Genomic DNA, 17,685 nt, shown 5'->3' on the forward strand with positions numbered 1-17,685 from the left:
CCAGTTTTCTACATCTCAGCCATTGACAAGAATGAAATTGACACGGATACGTGTGAAGGACAGAGCTTGTCACTTCTACATCCAACCACCACATAGTTTAGACAAAACCAGAGCAGTGGTATAGAAGGGAAGTGGGAACAATTAGGGTCACTTCCTGAGCAACTTCTTGGGACATGTCTAAACTGTGGCCTTACCTTTTTTCCCCTAGCATATATATAGGTAGCTTTTTGAGGATGAGAAATTGTCTCCTGCAAGACCAGAGAGTCTGGGCTAGCCCCTTTGTAATAATTAACAGATAAATTGATACTCTAGGACCCCTTCTTGCCAACTCCTGTTCTGAAGTAGGAGCTGGTTCTAAAGTTCCAGGTCCTATTTGAAAGGAAGAAGGTAAAGAAGGTTACTGATACATTGTATAAATTTACTTCATATTCAAAATTATCTAGAATGTTCTAGGTATTACTTTTGGCAAGAAAATCCACTAGAATAAAATTCCTACTTCAGAGATAGGACAAAGTAAAGCAACATAAAGATCCCGTATGAGAGCACACAATTAACTGGTCATCAGCTAGGTTCATATCAAGGATAATAAGCTCTCACAGACAAGATCGAGGGGTTATTATTTGAGCAATTAAAAGCTGTCACCTAAGAAATCTGGTTAGGAAGAGCAGCTAAAAACAGGATTTTTCTAAAGCAGAGGCTGCACTCCAGTATCACCTGGGGAGCTTTTCAACTCCTGCCCCTCAGGTGTAGCCTGGACTAATGAAATCTGAATCTCCCAGGGTGACATCACCTTTTCTTAAAGCTCTCCGTATTCCAATAAGCAATGAACATTGAGGTCCGCTGTCCTAAAGGGATTTTTTCCCCTTTGTTATAAAGCGAACAGTAGACATTTAAAGGCAGCACGAATTACCCCACCCACCCCATCCCCTGTGATGAAATGGTGAAAACGAAGAAAAGCTAGAATCTGCAAGAACTGAATCCAAATCCTGACTCTGCCATTTTTCTCTGTGATCTTGGATAAGCTACTAAACTTTTCTAAGTTTCAGTGTTTTTACCTGTAAAATGGGAATAAGAGGATTGTTGTGAAAATAAGACTATCCATGCAAAATGCTAGCACCGTGCTAGGCATATAGTAAGCCCTCAAGTGAGAATGATTATTAATATGATCATTATTATTAATATACTTAGTATTATTTGGAAAGGCCAGTAACTTCTGGTACATTTGAAAGTATCATAACATTGTTCTTGCTAATCTACGTTAAGGTATTATTTCAGAAAATTATTTTAACTTTGCAGTTTAAGAAGGATATATATTGTTTTGATTTTGTTAGTTTATCTGATATACTTACATGTAGTTGGAATTTATTTCTAATATCGTACAGGGCTGCCAGGGATGCAATGGCGGAATGAAATTATTTCCAGAATTTTGACTTGAGCTGAGCTAAACTGAGATTGATTTAACGGGCAGAGCACTGGTCTGGGCTCCAGTCCCACGCTGACAGTCAGCTGTGTGCCATGGACAACCAGCCAGGCTAACCTCAGCTTCACCCTCTGTAAATGAGTCTAATTCAAGAAGCCAGAATCTAAAGATGACTAGAGATCTCATCTCCTCCAGTCTCAGCTCTCAAGAATGCAACGAGGAAATAAGTGAGCCCTTTGAGCAGCCAAAATAGATATTTCAGATGCCAAACAGTAAATCCTGTGTCTTTACCCAAAGAGAGGCCCCAGGCTCTCACGAAGAGCCTATTTACTCTACATGTTTAAAATAAGCTTAATTAGGGAATTCCCTGGTGATCCATCCAGTGGTTAGGACTCGAGCTTTCAGTGCTGAGGACCCAGTTCAATCCCTGGTGGGGGAACTAAGATCCCGCAAGCCACGCCGCATGGCCAAAAAATAAATTAATTAATAAAATAAGTTTAATTATTTGGTTTCCTAGCCCACAGCAAGGGGAGGGAGGGAGCAGGAGGAAGTGGTTGTGATGACACTAAGGAACCAGAGGAAGAACTCCTTAGAAAATGAATTAAGGGGAAGCAGCCCGCATAGCACAGGGAGATCAGCTCGGTGCTTTGTGACCACCTAGAGGGGTGGGATAGGGAGGGTGGGAGGGAGGGAGACACAAGAGGAAAGAGATATGGGAAGATATGTATATGTATAACTGATTCACTTTGTTATAAAGCAGAAACTAACACACCATTGTAAAGCAATTATACTCCAATAAAGATGTAAAAAAAAAAAAAAAAGAAAATGAATTAAGGTAAAGCTATTTAGAGTGGATGCAAACGGCACCTTCTCACCCTGGTGAATTTCACTTGTGAATTATGCCCCAGAGCATAACCTGAGTCCTTACTGATGAGCCTGACTAGCGAGAATAGTTTTTATTATGTTTAGTATACATCTAAAATATGTTGCCTGATGCCTGGTCTTCATATACAAAGTGATTTTTTAATTATGATAACTGACTTTTTATTGAAGTATAGTTGGTTTACAATATTGTGTTCAGTTTTAGATGGACAGCAAAGTGATTCAGATATAGATATATTCTTTTTCAGATTCTTTTCCATTATAGGCTGTTACAAGACGTTGAATATAGTTCCCCGTGCTGTATAGTAGAACCTTGTTGTTTATTTTATATATAATAGTGTGTATATGTTAATCCCAACCTCCTAATTTATCCCTCCCCCCAGCTCCTGCTTTCTCCTTTGGTAACTATAAACTTGTTTCTATGTCTGTGAGTCTGTTTCTGTTTTGACTTTTTAAATGTTTTTCACTGTTGTAAAATATACATAACATAAAATTTACCATTTTCAAGTGTACAATTCAGTGGCAATCAGCACATACACAGTGTTGTGCAACCATCACCACTATCTGTTTCTAGAACGTTCTTTACCATCCCAAACAGAAACTCTGTACCCATTAAACAATAACTCCCCATGCTCCCTTCCCCAGTCCCTGGCAATCTCCAGTCTACTTTCTGTCTGTGAATTTGCTAGAATCAAACAATAGTTGTCCTTCTGTGTCTGGCTTCTTTCACTTAGCATAATGTTTCCAAGGTTCATCCATGTTGTAGCATGTGTCAGAATTTCATTAATTATAATTAACTTTTAATACTTAGAGAAAATTCTTATACAATAACTCATCCCTTAACAAAAGTGAGGTGACCCTTTATAAAAAGTGAGACTCATCCTTACTCTGTAAGAAGGGGGTGGTATGAAAATAATAAAGGCATGATGAGAAATTACAAGCATCTGTCCAACCCGAAGCGAAATGGAATGCTTGTTCTGAATGTTTTTGTTTTGTTAAACTAATATAAAAGAGTCCCTAATGATTCTTGTGCTTGAATCATTGACACACGCGCGCACACACACACACACACGCACACACCGCAAAATAGGTTACATAAAAACTAGAGAGAAGCTGCAGCCTAAGTCTCTGGTTTCAAATGGCAAAATCACATTGAGGCAAAATTATTCCTGTTTTCTCTGAATGCTGCTTAAAGGACCTCGGGGGCGGGGGTGCAGACGTGCTTGGAGGAGGCAGGGTGAGCCATTCCTTTAAACTGCACTTTAAAATATTTTGTTTTTTTTTTAAAACATCTTTATTGGAGTGTAATTGCTTTACAATGGTGTGTTAGTTTCTGCTGTATAACAAAGTGAATCAGCTATACATATACAAATATATATATATTTTTTCTTCTGAAACAAGCCTTTTTTTCTCTTTGGACCAACAAGAAACGTTACAAGTGTCCCTTCAGTTTTATAATGGGGCTTAAAGTTAAGTTGTTAACCTTTAACTGGGAGATGAGCCAGGAGAAGACGGCCACTCCCGCCACTGCAGCTGACAACAGTCAACACGGAATGGCTGAAGAGTGCTCTTCTGTCCCGTTTTCCCTAAGGCACTGGATAAATCACTCAACCCCGGGGACTGTTTATGGCCTTGTATATGGTGTTCCCAATGCAAATGCATGTAGAGAAAAGGGTGAGAGTTAATCTACTTTTGATTGGGAAAGCGTTTCTTTTCTTGTGCAAAGGCAGGAGTTAGGTGGGTGGGAAGAGAGTTAAAAAGGAAGGCAGAGTTTAGGAACTTTTGTCATCTTTGAGAGGCTGTGTTGTTTAAAGGCTGTCCGTGAGACCGAGGGGAGGGGAGGGGAGGGAGCAAAAGAGGAACACTGGGTTGGGTTACGATTCAATACAACTTTTTTGCCACTTAGAGAGCTTGAGAGATCTGCCAGGGACTTTGTTAACCCTTGCCTTCCGGGCTCTGCTTCGCCCACTTAGCAGATGGATCGAGTTCACAGGAATTCACTCTGCAAACATTCAGTGCTGGGAGAGCTACAACAGAATTCCTGGTCATTGTCGACATCAGTTTTGTGGGAGAGAAGGAGCTACAAAAATTTTTTTAGAACACCAACACTGGATGTTGATTCCTCTGGCTTCCTTTATCATGGAATTATAAATGTAAATGCTCAGGGGAGCACCTGACCCAGACTGGGTGGGAAGGATCAGAGGAAGATTCCTGGAAGAATCGTGAAGGAGGCGTTAGCCAGGTTAGGACAGTAGGAGGGCCAGTCTTGGCAGTAAGAATAGAATATGCAAAGACAGTGACCCATGAGAGAACAGGGGACATTCCCAAAGCTACAAGAAGCGAGTGCCTGTGTTCTGGGGGTGGTGATGGTGGAGAGGGAACAAGAAAGTGATAAAAGATGAGCCTAGGCAGGGGTGCAAGCGTTGAGGGCCCTCCCTCTGTGCCGCCACCCACGGCTGTGGGAAGTCATTGAAGGATTTTATGCAGGAGGCAGAACATCAAATCTGAGCTCGAGAAGGATCACCTGGGATTCATTCTGAAAAGCTGGAGGGGGTGGGAGCCACCGTAGAGGGATTAGGTAGGATGTCCTTGCAGTAGTCCCCAGTGGACATGAGCAAGGAGACCAAGGCAGCAGTGAGGGAGAGGAGACTCAGTTTCACAAGAGCTACAGGTGGGAGAGGCAGGATTTCTGGTCCAGGTGGACAGAGCAGGTGAGAGGGCCGGGGTCTGGGAGACTTTCGAGTGTCATGGGGACGTTGAGTGCATGTGTCTTCCCTAACGATCTTCACACTCTCTCCCTGCAGTGCCGCTCAAGGACTGAGCCTTCCTATGGCACTCTTACCACCCGTGGGCAGAGAAGGGTGGTGGGAGAGCTTTTTAGTATAATTTGTCAGTGTGCAGGTAGAGTTAACTTGCTTTTGAACCAAAAGAAGTTCCAATCTGGCTATCTCCCCGTTCTACCAAGGAGGAACCTGGGACGCAGAAGGCCACACAGCAGCCGCTGCTACCAGCCAACGTGTGCTGGGCACCCGTGCCGGGCGCCGTACATGAACGTTGTTGTTTAACCCCCAGAATACTGATCTGGTGGGTAGTTGTATTATCTCTACTGAACAGCTGAAGCAGTGAGTCTCAGCAAGGCCAGTAACCCACCTAAGGGCCGGCTCTCAGACCCAGGCTGCCTGCCTAGGCGGCTGGTGGATTTCCCACCACACAGCATCTGGAGCCAAGGCCTTCGGGAGGAATCTCTGTCCTGTCCCTAGTGCCATGCTCTGTCCTCAGATAAATCTGCTGTCCTGGGAAAGCAGATCTGCAGCAGATGGAAACTTCCTCAATTACAAGAAAAGGCAAGTCATGTCCTTCTGTTGAGACTGTAAAACTACTGCTGTAGAAATTCATCCGACACAGGCTCTCGAAAAATCGTTTATGGAAACCTCATCCTATGAGGTCCATCTCTCTCTCTCTCTCCCCCTCCCTCCCTCCCTCCCTCCCTCCCCCCTCCCTCTCCTCTCCCTCTCTCCGTCTCTCCGTCTCTCCGTCTCTCCCTCTCTCCCCCTCTCCCCCTCTCCCCCCTCCCTCCCTTCCTCTCTCTCTCTTTTAATTCTAAGTAATAAGGTGCCCATAGACATTGTGCTTTTGATTTAAGAGAGGAGAAAAAATAGTTTTCCCGAAATCACACATTTTACTCCGTGGGCCTTGGAATTGGAACCAGGCCTCCAATATAACAAAAGGAAATCTTTGAATTTACCCCATTCAAGAGACCCAGTGCTCTTAAAGAAAGTCAAGTGTCTGGGGAGTGGCCCGTCATGCTGGCCCACCTGCACCCTATTTTACCCTCTGCATAGTGCTTCTTCCCACTCCCCTGGAGGTTCCCAAGCCCACGGCTGTTTCTATGTCAATAAATAACTTCTGGTTAAGACTGTGCTGTAATGAGATCAACAGCAGTATAGCCAGAGAAGCAATAAGATATGTCCTCAGGGCTGCTCATTGTTTTCGATACAATGAACGGGAACCGTTTCCCCTATGCATTTCCATAGGGAAATGGATTACCTAATGCCGCCAGAGGATAATCACATTCATGCTCGTTGAAAAACTGCCCATAAAGAGATCGGTCCCTGTGTAGGTTCTTGCTTTTAATATATCCAGCCTCGTTGTATTGCAATTTTCAAGTAGAATAGCTTGACCTTGAGGGTCATCATCAATGTGTGTGACTCAGTAGATGGGAAGTCGAATGATGTCTTTCAGCTTTTTCCTCTTTCTATTTAACGTTGTCCAGGTAGCCCCTGCCTTGGGGGCCTGGTTGAAACTTTTATATGTTTCAGGGTCCCAAGTAAATTAGCATAAATTGCACCTACTGTATATAGACCAATTGCTATGAGAATTACCTATATCACAGTTCCTGTCTCAGTAAGAGACTAGAAAGTATTCCAAGTCATTAAATAAGTCATATAGTTCATTACTGTCCCATTCATCGTTAGGTCAAGCATACACTAACTGGTCATGTGTATGTGGCAACACTGACTGTATCTGTTTTAATGGGCCATTATTTGGTGTCCTTATTTCCAGATGTCTGATGCTCTAGAATTGAGAGTCCTCAGGTGAGGTATGGTAGGTTCCTAACTCATACCTAATAAAAACCACATTTCGTCCCAAAGTCAGCAGCAGACCTCTACTGTCTGAAGATACTGTCTGTATTAAGGACTAAAACCTTTGAAGCAGTGGTACAGGGTTTGGACGGCCAAGCTATAGACAGCTGGTCCTGGTTTGAATGCAAGTAAGTCATGCACACCCTGTGTGACCTTGGGGAGCAATTGAACATTTCTAAGCTTCCAATAAAATGGGATTAACAATGGGACTCACCTCCTGGCGTTGCTGTGAAGATTAAGTGAGTGATGCATGTAAAGTAGTGAGCTCAGTACCTATCACCAAACCTTATAATAACAGTAATAACAATAATGATAATGATAATAATAGTAGTAGTAGTAAATAGCAGTGAGGAGGAGTTAAACCTCAGGTGATCTAATAATGTAAATTTATTTTACTGATCTTTTATTTTCTTTCCCATATACAAAAGCCCTTGGGCTTTATTTAATTTTTCATAATTACCGTGTTTCAAATTACACCAGCAGTGTGGAGATTATAATTAAGATGAATCAGTTTCTTTCTTTTTTTTTTTTTTAATATTTATTTATTTATTTGGCTGCCTCAGGTCTTAGTTATGGCACGTGGGATCTTCAGTTGCGGCCTGCGAACTCTTAGTTGCAGCACGTGGGATCTAGTTCCCTGACCAGGGATCGAATGTGGGTCCCCTGCATTGGGAGCGTGGAGTCTTAGCCACTGGACCACCAGGGAAGTCTCGAGATGAATCGGTTTCTTATTTTCAGTACTTAAAGATTTGCCAGGACATAATCCCTCTGCTACCTCATCAGCCTTTTCTTCATTTTTCTTCCTGAAGGATTATAGCCACATCTAATTGTATCTGTCTGCTTCCTTACCTGGCTCAGGACCTGGAAAGTAAAAAGGGAGTATATGCTAAGTAAAGTTAACCCAGTGAGGAGGAGAACTTAACAAGAGTCAGAAAAAAGGGCTCAGGGGAGTGGTTAATAAACTTCCTTCCCTATCTTGTCAACGCCCGCTAGGACTCTGGTGCCATGCTTTACTGCAGGCAGCCTGGAAAACGCTCTGGTTGCCCATTTTGAAGATTTTAAACATATTTTATATTTATTCACATTCAGTAAGCACATAGATTATCCTAGAAATGCTTTCCTCCTTTTTTGGTAGCTAGAAATGATGATCGGATTAAAGAGTACAGAGAAAAAAGTAATGGTAGGTTTCAAATAAGTATGGAAAGATATTTCAGTATACAGCAGCACCTCTTCATGGGTGTGTGTCCACCTCTCTTATTTTAAGAAGAGCTATTGCGTATGAGAACATTGTCGATGTAATTTGAAAACCCTAAGCACAAATTTTAAATAAATATTTAAATAAGCAATTTAACAAAGCAATAGAAAATTAAGGTTTTTTTGCTGTTCTTACAGAAGAGACGAACTTTTCTATTTGTTATAACTAAGGGTAATGGAAGAGATTCATTTCAGTGTTATATTTGTACCCAGCTTCTTAATTATTATAACATTTTTAGATTTATTTATGTGCATCAAATTCTTCCTCCTGATATCAACATGAAGTAAAGACAATGATTTTTATAACGGTTGTCGGAAGTGTAGTAAAAGATGGGCAGCTAGTCACTTTAAGGACTTTAATATATGAATGCTAGTCCTGTTTCTTAATATCTTGCTTATATCATTAGATTACTGTTAACTACCGGTTCATAAATATTTCTGCTTTTAGTTTTAGGTGAAAACCAAACAAATATTCCCCGATGTTTGCTCTTTCTACTCAGTACTGCAGTTTTTAACAGAACTCCTGTCCCCCACCCCCTCCCCCAAGTTTCGCTTTCTGGGACGAACTACCCGACCCTCCCCCTTTCCAGGTCCAGCTGTCCCGTCTCCTCCCCAGGGGGCACCTCCTACCCCTCCTTCTTTCAGGAGGAAGAAGTGAAACAATAGAGGGAACTGAGCTGGCACAAGTGTCATTTGTCACAGCTTAGCCAGAAGGCCATTCTCAGCATTTTTTACTGATGTCTTAGGTACTGAAACTATTATAGAAGGTAAATGAGGCTGAAACCTCCCTGTTTTTTATTATTCTTTTACTCAAACATCTCAGAGCATTAATACTGACTTCCATATATGGCCAATTAAGATCAGCCTCTATGCCATCGGTTAAGAAAACTCTGAATAAGAACTGATATCATATCAGCAGCAGAAGCTGCTTTCAACTTGAAATTAATTTGGGTTTCATTCCTGTGCTTGCGTGGGTGGGTCTCTCTCCTTTTCTTTTTTCTTCCCTTTCACGCTTTCTTCCCTGTTTCTCTTCCTGCCTCATTTCTTTCCTCTTCTTTTTCTCTTCTCTTTCCCCCCTTCCCCCTTCTTTCTCTTGCCCTCCTCCATTCTCTGCAACAGTATTGGCAGAAAGGTTCGTCCTGTTGATGCTATATTGTATTTTCAGCACAGTTCTCTGTGTTGGGGGTGGAGGGAGCTACGTTATATAGACTCAGGGACAGCATTGTTCCCACAATAAAAGCTTTTGTTCCCAGCCTGATGGGGTGGCCAGAGACCCCCAGTCTCATTTCTTTGGCTATATCTTCCTCCCCCATGGATGTCAATAGAGGCAGAAAAGAGATTAACGTGAAGACTAGACTTCTGATGCTCTATGTGCAGGCTACAGCAGGAGATTTTAGTGTAAGCCCTGTTTCGTGGTTTATTTGGAAGCAGGATAAAAGGTTTCTTTCATTTGAAAATGGGTTCTTCTATATTCTCACAGCCCTTTGTAAATAACACTTAAATTGCTATCCTGTGATTTGTTTCTTCCTCCCTTACTGCCTTGTGAGCACCTAGAGGGTTGGGGGTCTTATCTTACTCATTTCTGAGCGCCCCTTCCCACAGTTCCCAGCACATAGGCCTGTGCCCACCCCCGCCCCGCCGAAATCTTTATTGTAATAATGAGGTACATTATAATAAAGCTATTGAATGGGACACAATGTCGCCGTTATGACGAAAGAACTGTGTTTACGTATAGGAGTTCTGTGTGTTTACATACGCTGAATGGAAAAACAAAGTTGTGAATCGAGCATAAAATCTCATGTTTTATAGATATAATTATGTCCCAGAACCTGACCCAGAAGCATACACACTGCATCGTTATTTTTTTTAATTTTTCTTGGAGTATCGTTGCTTTACAATGTTGTGTTAGTTTCTGCCGTGCAGCAAAGTGCATCAGCTGTACACATACGTATACCCGCTCTTCTTTAGATTTTCTTCCCATTTAGGTCACCACAGAGCACTGAGTAGAGTTCCCTGCGCTATACAGCAGGTTCTCGTTAGTCATCTATTTTATACATAGTAGTGTATGTACGTCAGTCCCAATCTCCCAGTTCATCTCACCCCCTCTTCCCCCCACGGTAACCATAAGTTTGTTCTCTACATCTGGCACACCGCATCAACCAGAGCTACCTCTGGAAAGTGACATCTGGGCAGAGAGGGAAGGCCCTTGAGAAGGAATAGGAAACTTTTTATTTCACATGCTCTGACTTGTTAGAATTTTGTTTCCTACAGCATCAGATGAAGCTGACCAGTGTCAGCTTGGTCACGTAGACAGTGCTCTCCACCCAGACTTCCCAAGAGAGTTGCTCATCTTCCTGTCCTCCACCTTTCGCCTCGTCCCTTCACCTTGGCTCTTACAGTCACCTTCTGTCTCCCTCTGTTCACCATTGCCAGCTCTCCATGCATAGATGGGTGGTTGCATGCATGGAGAGATGGATGGATGGATAGATGCATGGATGGATGGACACATCGATCGATTGATCCTCCCTGATCCTCCATGTCTTCCGGTTGCTGCCCCACCACTCTCCTTCCTTTACATCCCAACGTCTCAAAATATATGCCCATCTATTACCCCACTTCCAAATCAGTCTGCAGTTCTCTCTCGTCACTGGATTTGGGACTCCATTATCCCCTGGGTTTTCCTGAGACTGTTTCTGAACAAGGTGGGAAGCACACATCGGGCTCTGTGCTCCCACTTAGGGATATGACCTCTCATCAGTGTGGGCCAGGGTTCTGTGCTGCCCGAGGCCTCGCGGCTCTCAATCTGCCTTGCTACTCTCCTCCACAAGGGATCTTTGGTGTTCTCACTGCAACATGGGAGACTCTCTGGAGGTGGCATGACCTGCTGACCCTCCGAGGTTGCAGTTTGCTAGCGCTGAGATAGCCTGAAACCACCTTCTTGTGGCCAGGACTGGACGTACCCCTGGGCCCTGAAGGTGGGAGGACATTTGGGCCCCATGCTCCTGTCACTGCTGCATAAGATGGGGCCCAAAGTTGCACAAAGGGCTCTCTCAACAGACCACTCAGTTTTTCTTCCCAAATCCTGTGCCCAGCAAACCGCTCCTTGGGGGTGTCCCACAGTCCGCCTCATCTTCGCATGTCCAAGACCAAGGCGCTGTCTTTACCTGCAGACCACCACCCTCATCTCTTCAGTTCCCTCGGGGACGCAGAGGGAAAGTGCATGAGTGGGGATGCGGGCAGGGCCCTGTGACTGTGAACCCATCGTGTCCCTCTGATGCTCCTGAAGGGCAGCCTTTGTGCAGAAGGCGACAGCTGCAAAATGAAACTCGTAATTCTTCTCCAAGCTTCTCTAACAAGAGCAGAATGAGCAACCGTGAGCCACATGAAGACCTACCATGTGGATGCGCGAGGCCAAAAGATATGCCTTGTCTCCTTTTTACCATGAACCCCCAGAGATGTCTTCAAGCGTTTGATGTGGGTGTGAGGCAGTCCAGTGCAGGTCTCAGTCAGCTGGAAAGGCCGAGAACCGCCCTGCCAAGGCCTCTGCGGGTTAGCTTTCCCTCACCAGCCACCTGGGAAAGAAACTCGGGAGGATGAAAGCTGGTGGAGACGTCTCCCCGGAGGGAGCCCCCAGCTCTCTCCAAGCTGCAGCCAACGGGACAAGGAGACGAGACGCTGGCAATGTCCTTGCTGAGAGCCGGGAGAGCAGCACCTTCCTCCTCGGAGCTGAAGGTGAGAGAAGAGACTCCCTTCTCCTGAAAGCTGTCTGCTTTGACTGGCCCCTTTCTCCCGGTCTCCACATCTAAGTAAATACAGCTCCAGTCTGTGGAACTTGTGGAGGACTGGCTCCGGTCTTACCTGCACTGCTGTCCGGGTCTAACTGGCCTCCAAACTGGCAGTTTTATAGCTAATGTTCTATTTTCTGATGCTGGGATGATCTTTGGTCTCATGGCATCTGTCGGTGGCTGCCTCCACCTAAGAGCACAGGAGGTTCTCCGTGCTCAATCCTCTTCTGACTGTAACCTCTCTCACTTTGCAGCCCCACTCCAGGGTCTGCGTACATGCGCATGTCCTGCTTCCTCAGCCCATCTCAGCTCCTTTTATTTTATTTTATTTTGTTTTATTTTATTGGCCACGCCATGTGGCATGTGGGATCTTAGTTCCCCGACCAGGGATCAAACCCAAGCCCCCTGCACTGGAAGCGTGGAGTCTTAACCAGTGGACCACCAGGGAAGCCCCTCAGCTCCTTTTAGTGTCCTGACTGCACCCTGCATTTCGTTACCATGTGCCCCTTTACTCTTTTCAATCTTCCTGGGTGTTGTGTCTCCTTCTAGTTTCTCTCTGTTCTAACCCCTGGTCATCCTTAAAGATTCAACTCCACCATCACCTTCTCTAGAAGACTTCTCCCTGACCTGGAATTGCCCACTTCCTCCTCTGCCTTCTCCCATGTGCTGAATATTTATCAGTCATGCTGCCTAAACACTGTATTGTACTTATTTGTTTATACTTGTCTTTCAACTACACAGGGAACTCCTTGGGGGAAGGGATCATGTTTTATTCATTTTATTTAATTCCTAGCTTGTAAAACAGAACTTGGCATGCATTCTTATGACCTCAAAAAGAGGAGGGAAGGAGAGTTTGTATGAATAAATGTGAATGTGCTTTTTAAACTGTAAATTGACACACAAATGTAAGTTATTGTAGTATCAACAGCATCCCAATGTAATACATGAAATTTGGAGACAGGTTTTATATATACAAATGATTACTTTCTAGTAAAGGTGGATGAGTTGGAGAAACCAAAGAAGATGCATCCTCCAAAATAAAGACCAAAAATCTTACACAGGAGTTATAACAAAGGGCTTAGAATTTGGAAGTGCTAACACAAAAACTAGACCAAAAAAAGGAAGCCAAAGAGATAGAATTTTGAAACCTGAGCAAGAGGACTTAAGAACAGGACATTTTCTTCATTTTGTTTCTACAATGTATCTTCAAGAAGGATATAGGGTAGAAAAAGTATTAAGTACCGATCTAAATAAATCTTTTCTCTTCTTGTGGTTTATCTTCATTTTCATGTTAAACAGATTACAATTTTAAACGTTATTTTAGAGGAAAAAATGGAGACAGGCACGGGGGTATTAGCTTAATTCGTTCAGGGCATCTTAAAGAAATAAAGCGAGCTACCGAGGGCATTGAGTTTGAATTCTGTCCCAGTTCTGGAAGCATCCTTTCTCCAGCATCTCTGCTGGACTGTTGTCTAGACCAGACCTTCTCAAACTATCTGTGATGAGGGACAAGCACGCGTGTGTGTGTGTTTTCCTATTGGCCACACACTGACGCTTTTGTAAAACACCACAAAAAATGAATTACTAGAAAAACAAAATAGAAGATATCAGACATGCAAAATACAAGCCCAAATTTATCATTAGATTCAACAAATATCATTCTGTCAAAATGCTATAAAAGTTTCTACATACTTTCTCTCAAGTTCTGCACTTATCTATCTTGTAGATCAGTAACAGTTTGCAAACTGGCTCCTGTCCATTTATCATACTTCAAATAGCACCGAGTTCAACTTTACTTGGATATTTTCAATAACAGACATCACAGGAATGAAAAAGTTATCGAAAAGAGGGCACATGTGTACAAATCTTACAGTGGTGGAGGTGTTGATGAGAAAAATACTTTAGGTAAAATTTATAGTAGTATAGTAAAAATTTTTTCAAATGGTGTAACGCTGTTTTTTGTATCTCCTCCCTACCCTTCTCAAAATTGAGTGAATTCTTTGATCCTCTTGGACAATAATTGTTTTCGGCGCAAAAGTTTTAAATTTATCTTTCATTGTTAACTGTAGGGTAACCATAGGTGCTGACATCAAGCCAATAAAATTAAAAAGCAGCGTGACAGGCTCTAATAAATTTCACTGGTGTCTTTCCTCTGTCATTTGAGCACAGAATGAACTATTATCACTGAGCTTCAAACCTCTCATTTTGGCTTCAGATAATTACAGCTGCTAATGCAGTGCATGCTACAGTAGTTTTCAGTAACTGGTTTAGGGTTAAAGTATCATATTTAAAAGACTTAGTTATGATCAGAGGGGGAACACGTTGTGGCCATATGGCTTTGATCTGTTTTCTAGAGTGGCCTGCAAAAATCTGGACTCCTAACGATCTATTTTCTCAACGATTTCAGAAAACAAGCAGCGTTTAAAATCTAGTTCCTCTACCACGGACTCTGGGGTTTTGAAACTCACTTGGAGATGGGCCATCCTCTGTTGGAAGTGGGCCATGGTTCTTTGTGTCTCACCCCAGATGAAATTCTTCAACCCCCTTAACTCAGTCTTTCCATGACATGAAGAATTTAGTATCAGGTTTCTGCAAAATGAACCAGCTTTGCATTTGAAGTGAGAAAAAGGATTCTTCCTTTTCTCCTTAAACCCCCTTGCGGCCGGCCAGGTGAGTCTGGAATGTATGCGTCATCTATGTCCCAATCTTCTCACTGCTGTTCGGTGTGGATCACGCCTGCCAATATCCTTCTGTTTCACTTTTCGATTTCGTATTCATCTATAACCTTTGTTTTACCTTCTTAATTTTGCATGTGACGTGTCCTTTTAAAAATGTTGATCAAAGTATTAAACAACTATCAAATATAAGCATTCAATGCAGATAAATATTAGCCCATCTCTTTGTGCCACGTGTAATTTTATGAAACTATCAAGGAATACATTTTTTTTTTTTTTTTGAGGAAGCCTAAGTTAGATTTATACTTGTTCAAAATGCACTCTTCAATTCTAGCCTTCTTTAGCATTTCTTATTTGGGCGTTATCTCTACAGCCTATACAGATCCATGAGCTCCTTATGACGGTTCCGCTCATAAAAGTGAGGAGGCTGGGTCTTGCTCTTGTGGGTTTTTAATGACAATTACACTTAAACCTTGGGAGTCTAATTTCTTATTGAGATGACCACTTTCTGAAGAAGAAAAGATGTTACCACCAACCTTGTTAAAACATAAAAAGGCTTATGAACATTGGTTCCTGCATGACCATGATTTTAGCAATAAAGAACCAGAATGGTAAGTTATATGCCGCAGTCTGTGAACCATGCTACGGAGACAGTTCCTGACGAAGCCTGGCCTGTTTTTCATTTGAGGAACATGAAGGGCATGAGAGGGTGGCTGTGGCTTATTAAAAGACAAAAGCAACAATTATCTGATGGTTCTTACATTTCAGCTTCTCGTTTCACTAGTTGCGCTGAAACAGTATTGTGTTTGCGATTGGCCATCGGAATGTGGTTGAGTGCTGGGATTTTCACGGTCTGGCTGACTTTTCCCAGGGTGACTTCCCCAGTGCTGCAGATCCCTGGGTGACGTTTGGTGGAGAGCCATACTGCATTGTTCAGCCCAGGGCGGAGAACTGTATTTATTTTTGATTTTACGTTATTTCAGCTGTTTTCACTTTTTTCTTTATTGTTTTCTTGCCTCCTACAGAGTTCTCTTTTCAAGCCTGGCTGGGGGAAGGGGGACACTTAGTTATGGACTCAGCACACAGCGTGGAGAGCAGATTTCCCCTCTCTCAGCAGTTCAAATAGCTTCTAAGCCACGTCCATTTAACCCACTGTGGGTCTGAGCCCACGTTAGCTCCATGGGGAGCTGTTTCCATGTTAAAATATATAAAATCGTTTCAAGCTGACTGTGGCTTCTTTACATGGCCTATTGGATAGTATAAGTGAGTGACATGCTTATTTTATTTTAAAAAGTTTTTTTAATAATCTGGTATTTGAGGATAATTTAGTTCTAGACTTTAGCAGCTGATAGCTTTCTGACTTAAAAGGTTATGTTTAAAACAACTGTATCACATTTCAGAATTTTTTTTTTTTTGCTATACCACATGGCTCGTAGGATTTTAGTTCCATGACCAGGGATTGAACCCGGGCCATGGCAATGAAAGCGCTGCATCCTAACCACTGGACTGCCAGGGAATTCCCAAATTTCAGAATTTTTATTTCTGGTTTCCCACTGTATGAATTTTAGAGTCTCTTTTTATCACATAAATCAGTCAAGGAGACAGCAGGCAATGTTGTATGCCAAAACTCTGACTCTATCAGTAACTGTGGTCATTATGTTATGCATCTAGGGAAGCACTAGTACATTTTGGGCGTAGGTATGTCCATGTACATACACTCTTTCTCCTTGCTCAAACTCCCTGTTCTATACGTAGGGAAGTATTTCATTATTAATAAAAGAGAGATTCTGCCTTCTCACGGTAGAGTTAATGAGCACGTTAGTATAATAATTACTTGTAACGGATATGAGAGATTCCTCATGCATAACTAAAGACGACTTGAAAAAGGACAGGAGTGTTTAAGACATTCTTCTCATTGATTCCACAGGATTACCTTGAGTGCATCAGGGACCAAACGAAACTTCCTCTGGGGGCGGAAGAAAGATCAGCCCTTTTTGGAAACATACAGGATATCTACCACTTTAATAGGTAAGCTAATCCTCAAAAGATGGTTCTCACATAAGAACATTACGGATTTTTCTCAAATGAATGTGGCCTAAGAAAACTTACTTGAAATCCCTGATTTGACTTCATAGATTTTTGTGGCCTATCATGCCGTGAAATCTTCTACCTGGAAACATCCTTGTTTGTATATGAGTCTCACAGTTATCCAAAATCCCGTCCCGCTCCGTCCTCCTGGCTCAGAGAAGAGACCTATTCACCCTGACAGAGCAGCGGCATCTTTCTTCCGCAATAGAACATGAACAGGGCATCCAAAAATATATGCTGGCTTGGTCTCCAGCAACCCCACCTCCGCTGGATTTTCTGAACGTTTTCTTCTGCCTAGGGAATGGGCAGGAGGGAGTAAACACACAATAAATACTTTAATCATAACAGATATGAATTCAGATTAATTAATAGTTAAAATTTACAATGCTTAATTTAATTCAAACATGTATTGAGTACCTGCTGTGTAGCAGGCAGTGGGCTTAGAAAAGTATCATAGTAAACAAGGCAGACGGGGAGCCGAAGGGGATGGGGCAGGCAAATCAGTTCTTATAAGGTATTGTGGTACTTCTTGGAAGACCAGGTAGTAGGCAGGAAAAGAGCATAGACTGGTTTCCAACGTCTCTGGGTTTGCATGCCCGCTGAGCCATGTATATATTCTTCGGGAAATTTTAAACAGAATACAGAAGGTCCCCGACTTATGATGGTTCACCTCATGATTTGACTGACTGTACGATGGTGTGAAAGCAAGACGTGCTCAGTAGAAACTGTACTTCAGATTTTGAATTCTGATTTTTTCCCGGGCAGTGAGCTGCAGCTTCCAGTCTGGCACGCCATCACGAGGGTAAACACCAATACACTTACAACCATTTTGTCTTTTACTTTCAATACAGTATTCAGTAAATTGCATGAGACATTCAGCACTTTAGTATAAAAGAGGCTTTGTGTTCAATGATTTTGCCCAACTGTAGGCTAATGTA

The 17,685-nt window shown here is 42.7% G+C and overlaps 1 protein-coding gene across 3 annotated transcripts in view; it reads left to right on the forward strand.

Annotated features, from left to right (window-relative positions):
• Positions 1–17,685, forward strand: part of PLEKHG1 (pleckstrin homology and RhoGEF domain containing G1) — a gene marked incomplete at its 5' end in the record, with an annotated part of 89,251 nt that overhangs the window by 12,516 nt on the left and 59,050 nt on the right. For all 3 annotated transcript variants that reach the window (XM_082668740.1, XM_082668741.1, XM_082668742.1), the window contains one exon: positions 16,587–16,687. In XM_082668740.1, coding sequence (XP_082524866.1) covers positions 16,587–16,687 — 101 coding nt within the window. The remainder of the gene's footprint in view (positions 1–16,586; positions 16,688–17,685) is intronic.

The sequence above is a fragment of the Grampus griseus genome, assembly GCF_964374135.1.
Source record: "Grampus griseus genome assembly, chromosome: 13".
Classification (NCBI taxonomy): domain Eukaryota; kingdom Metazoa; phylum Chordata; class Mammalia; order Artiodactyla; family Delphinidae; genus Grampus; species Grampus griseus.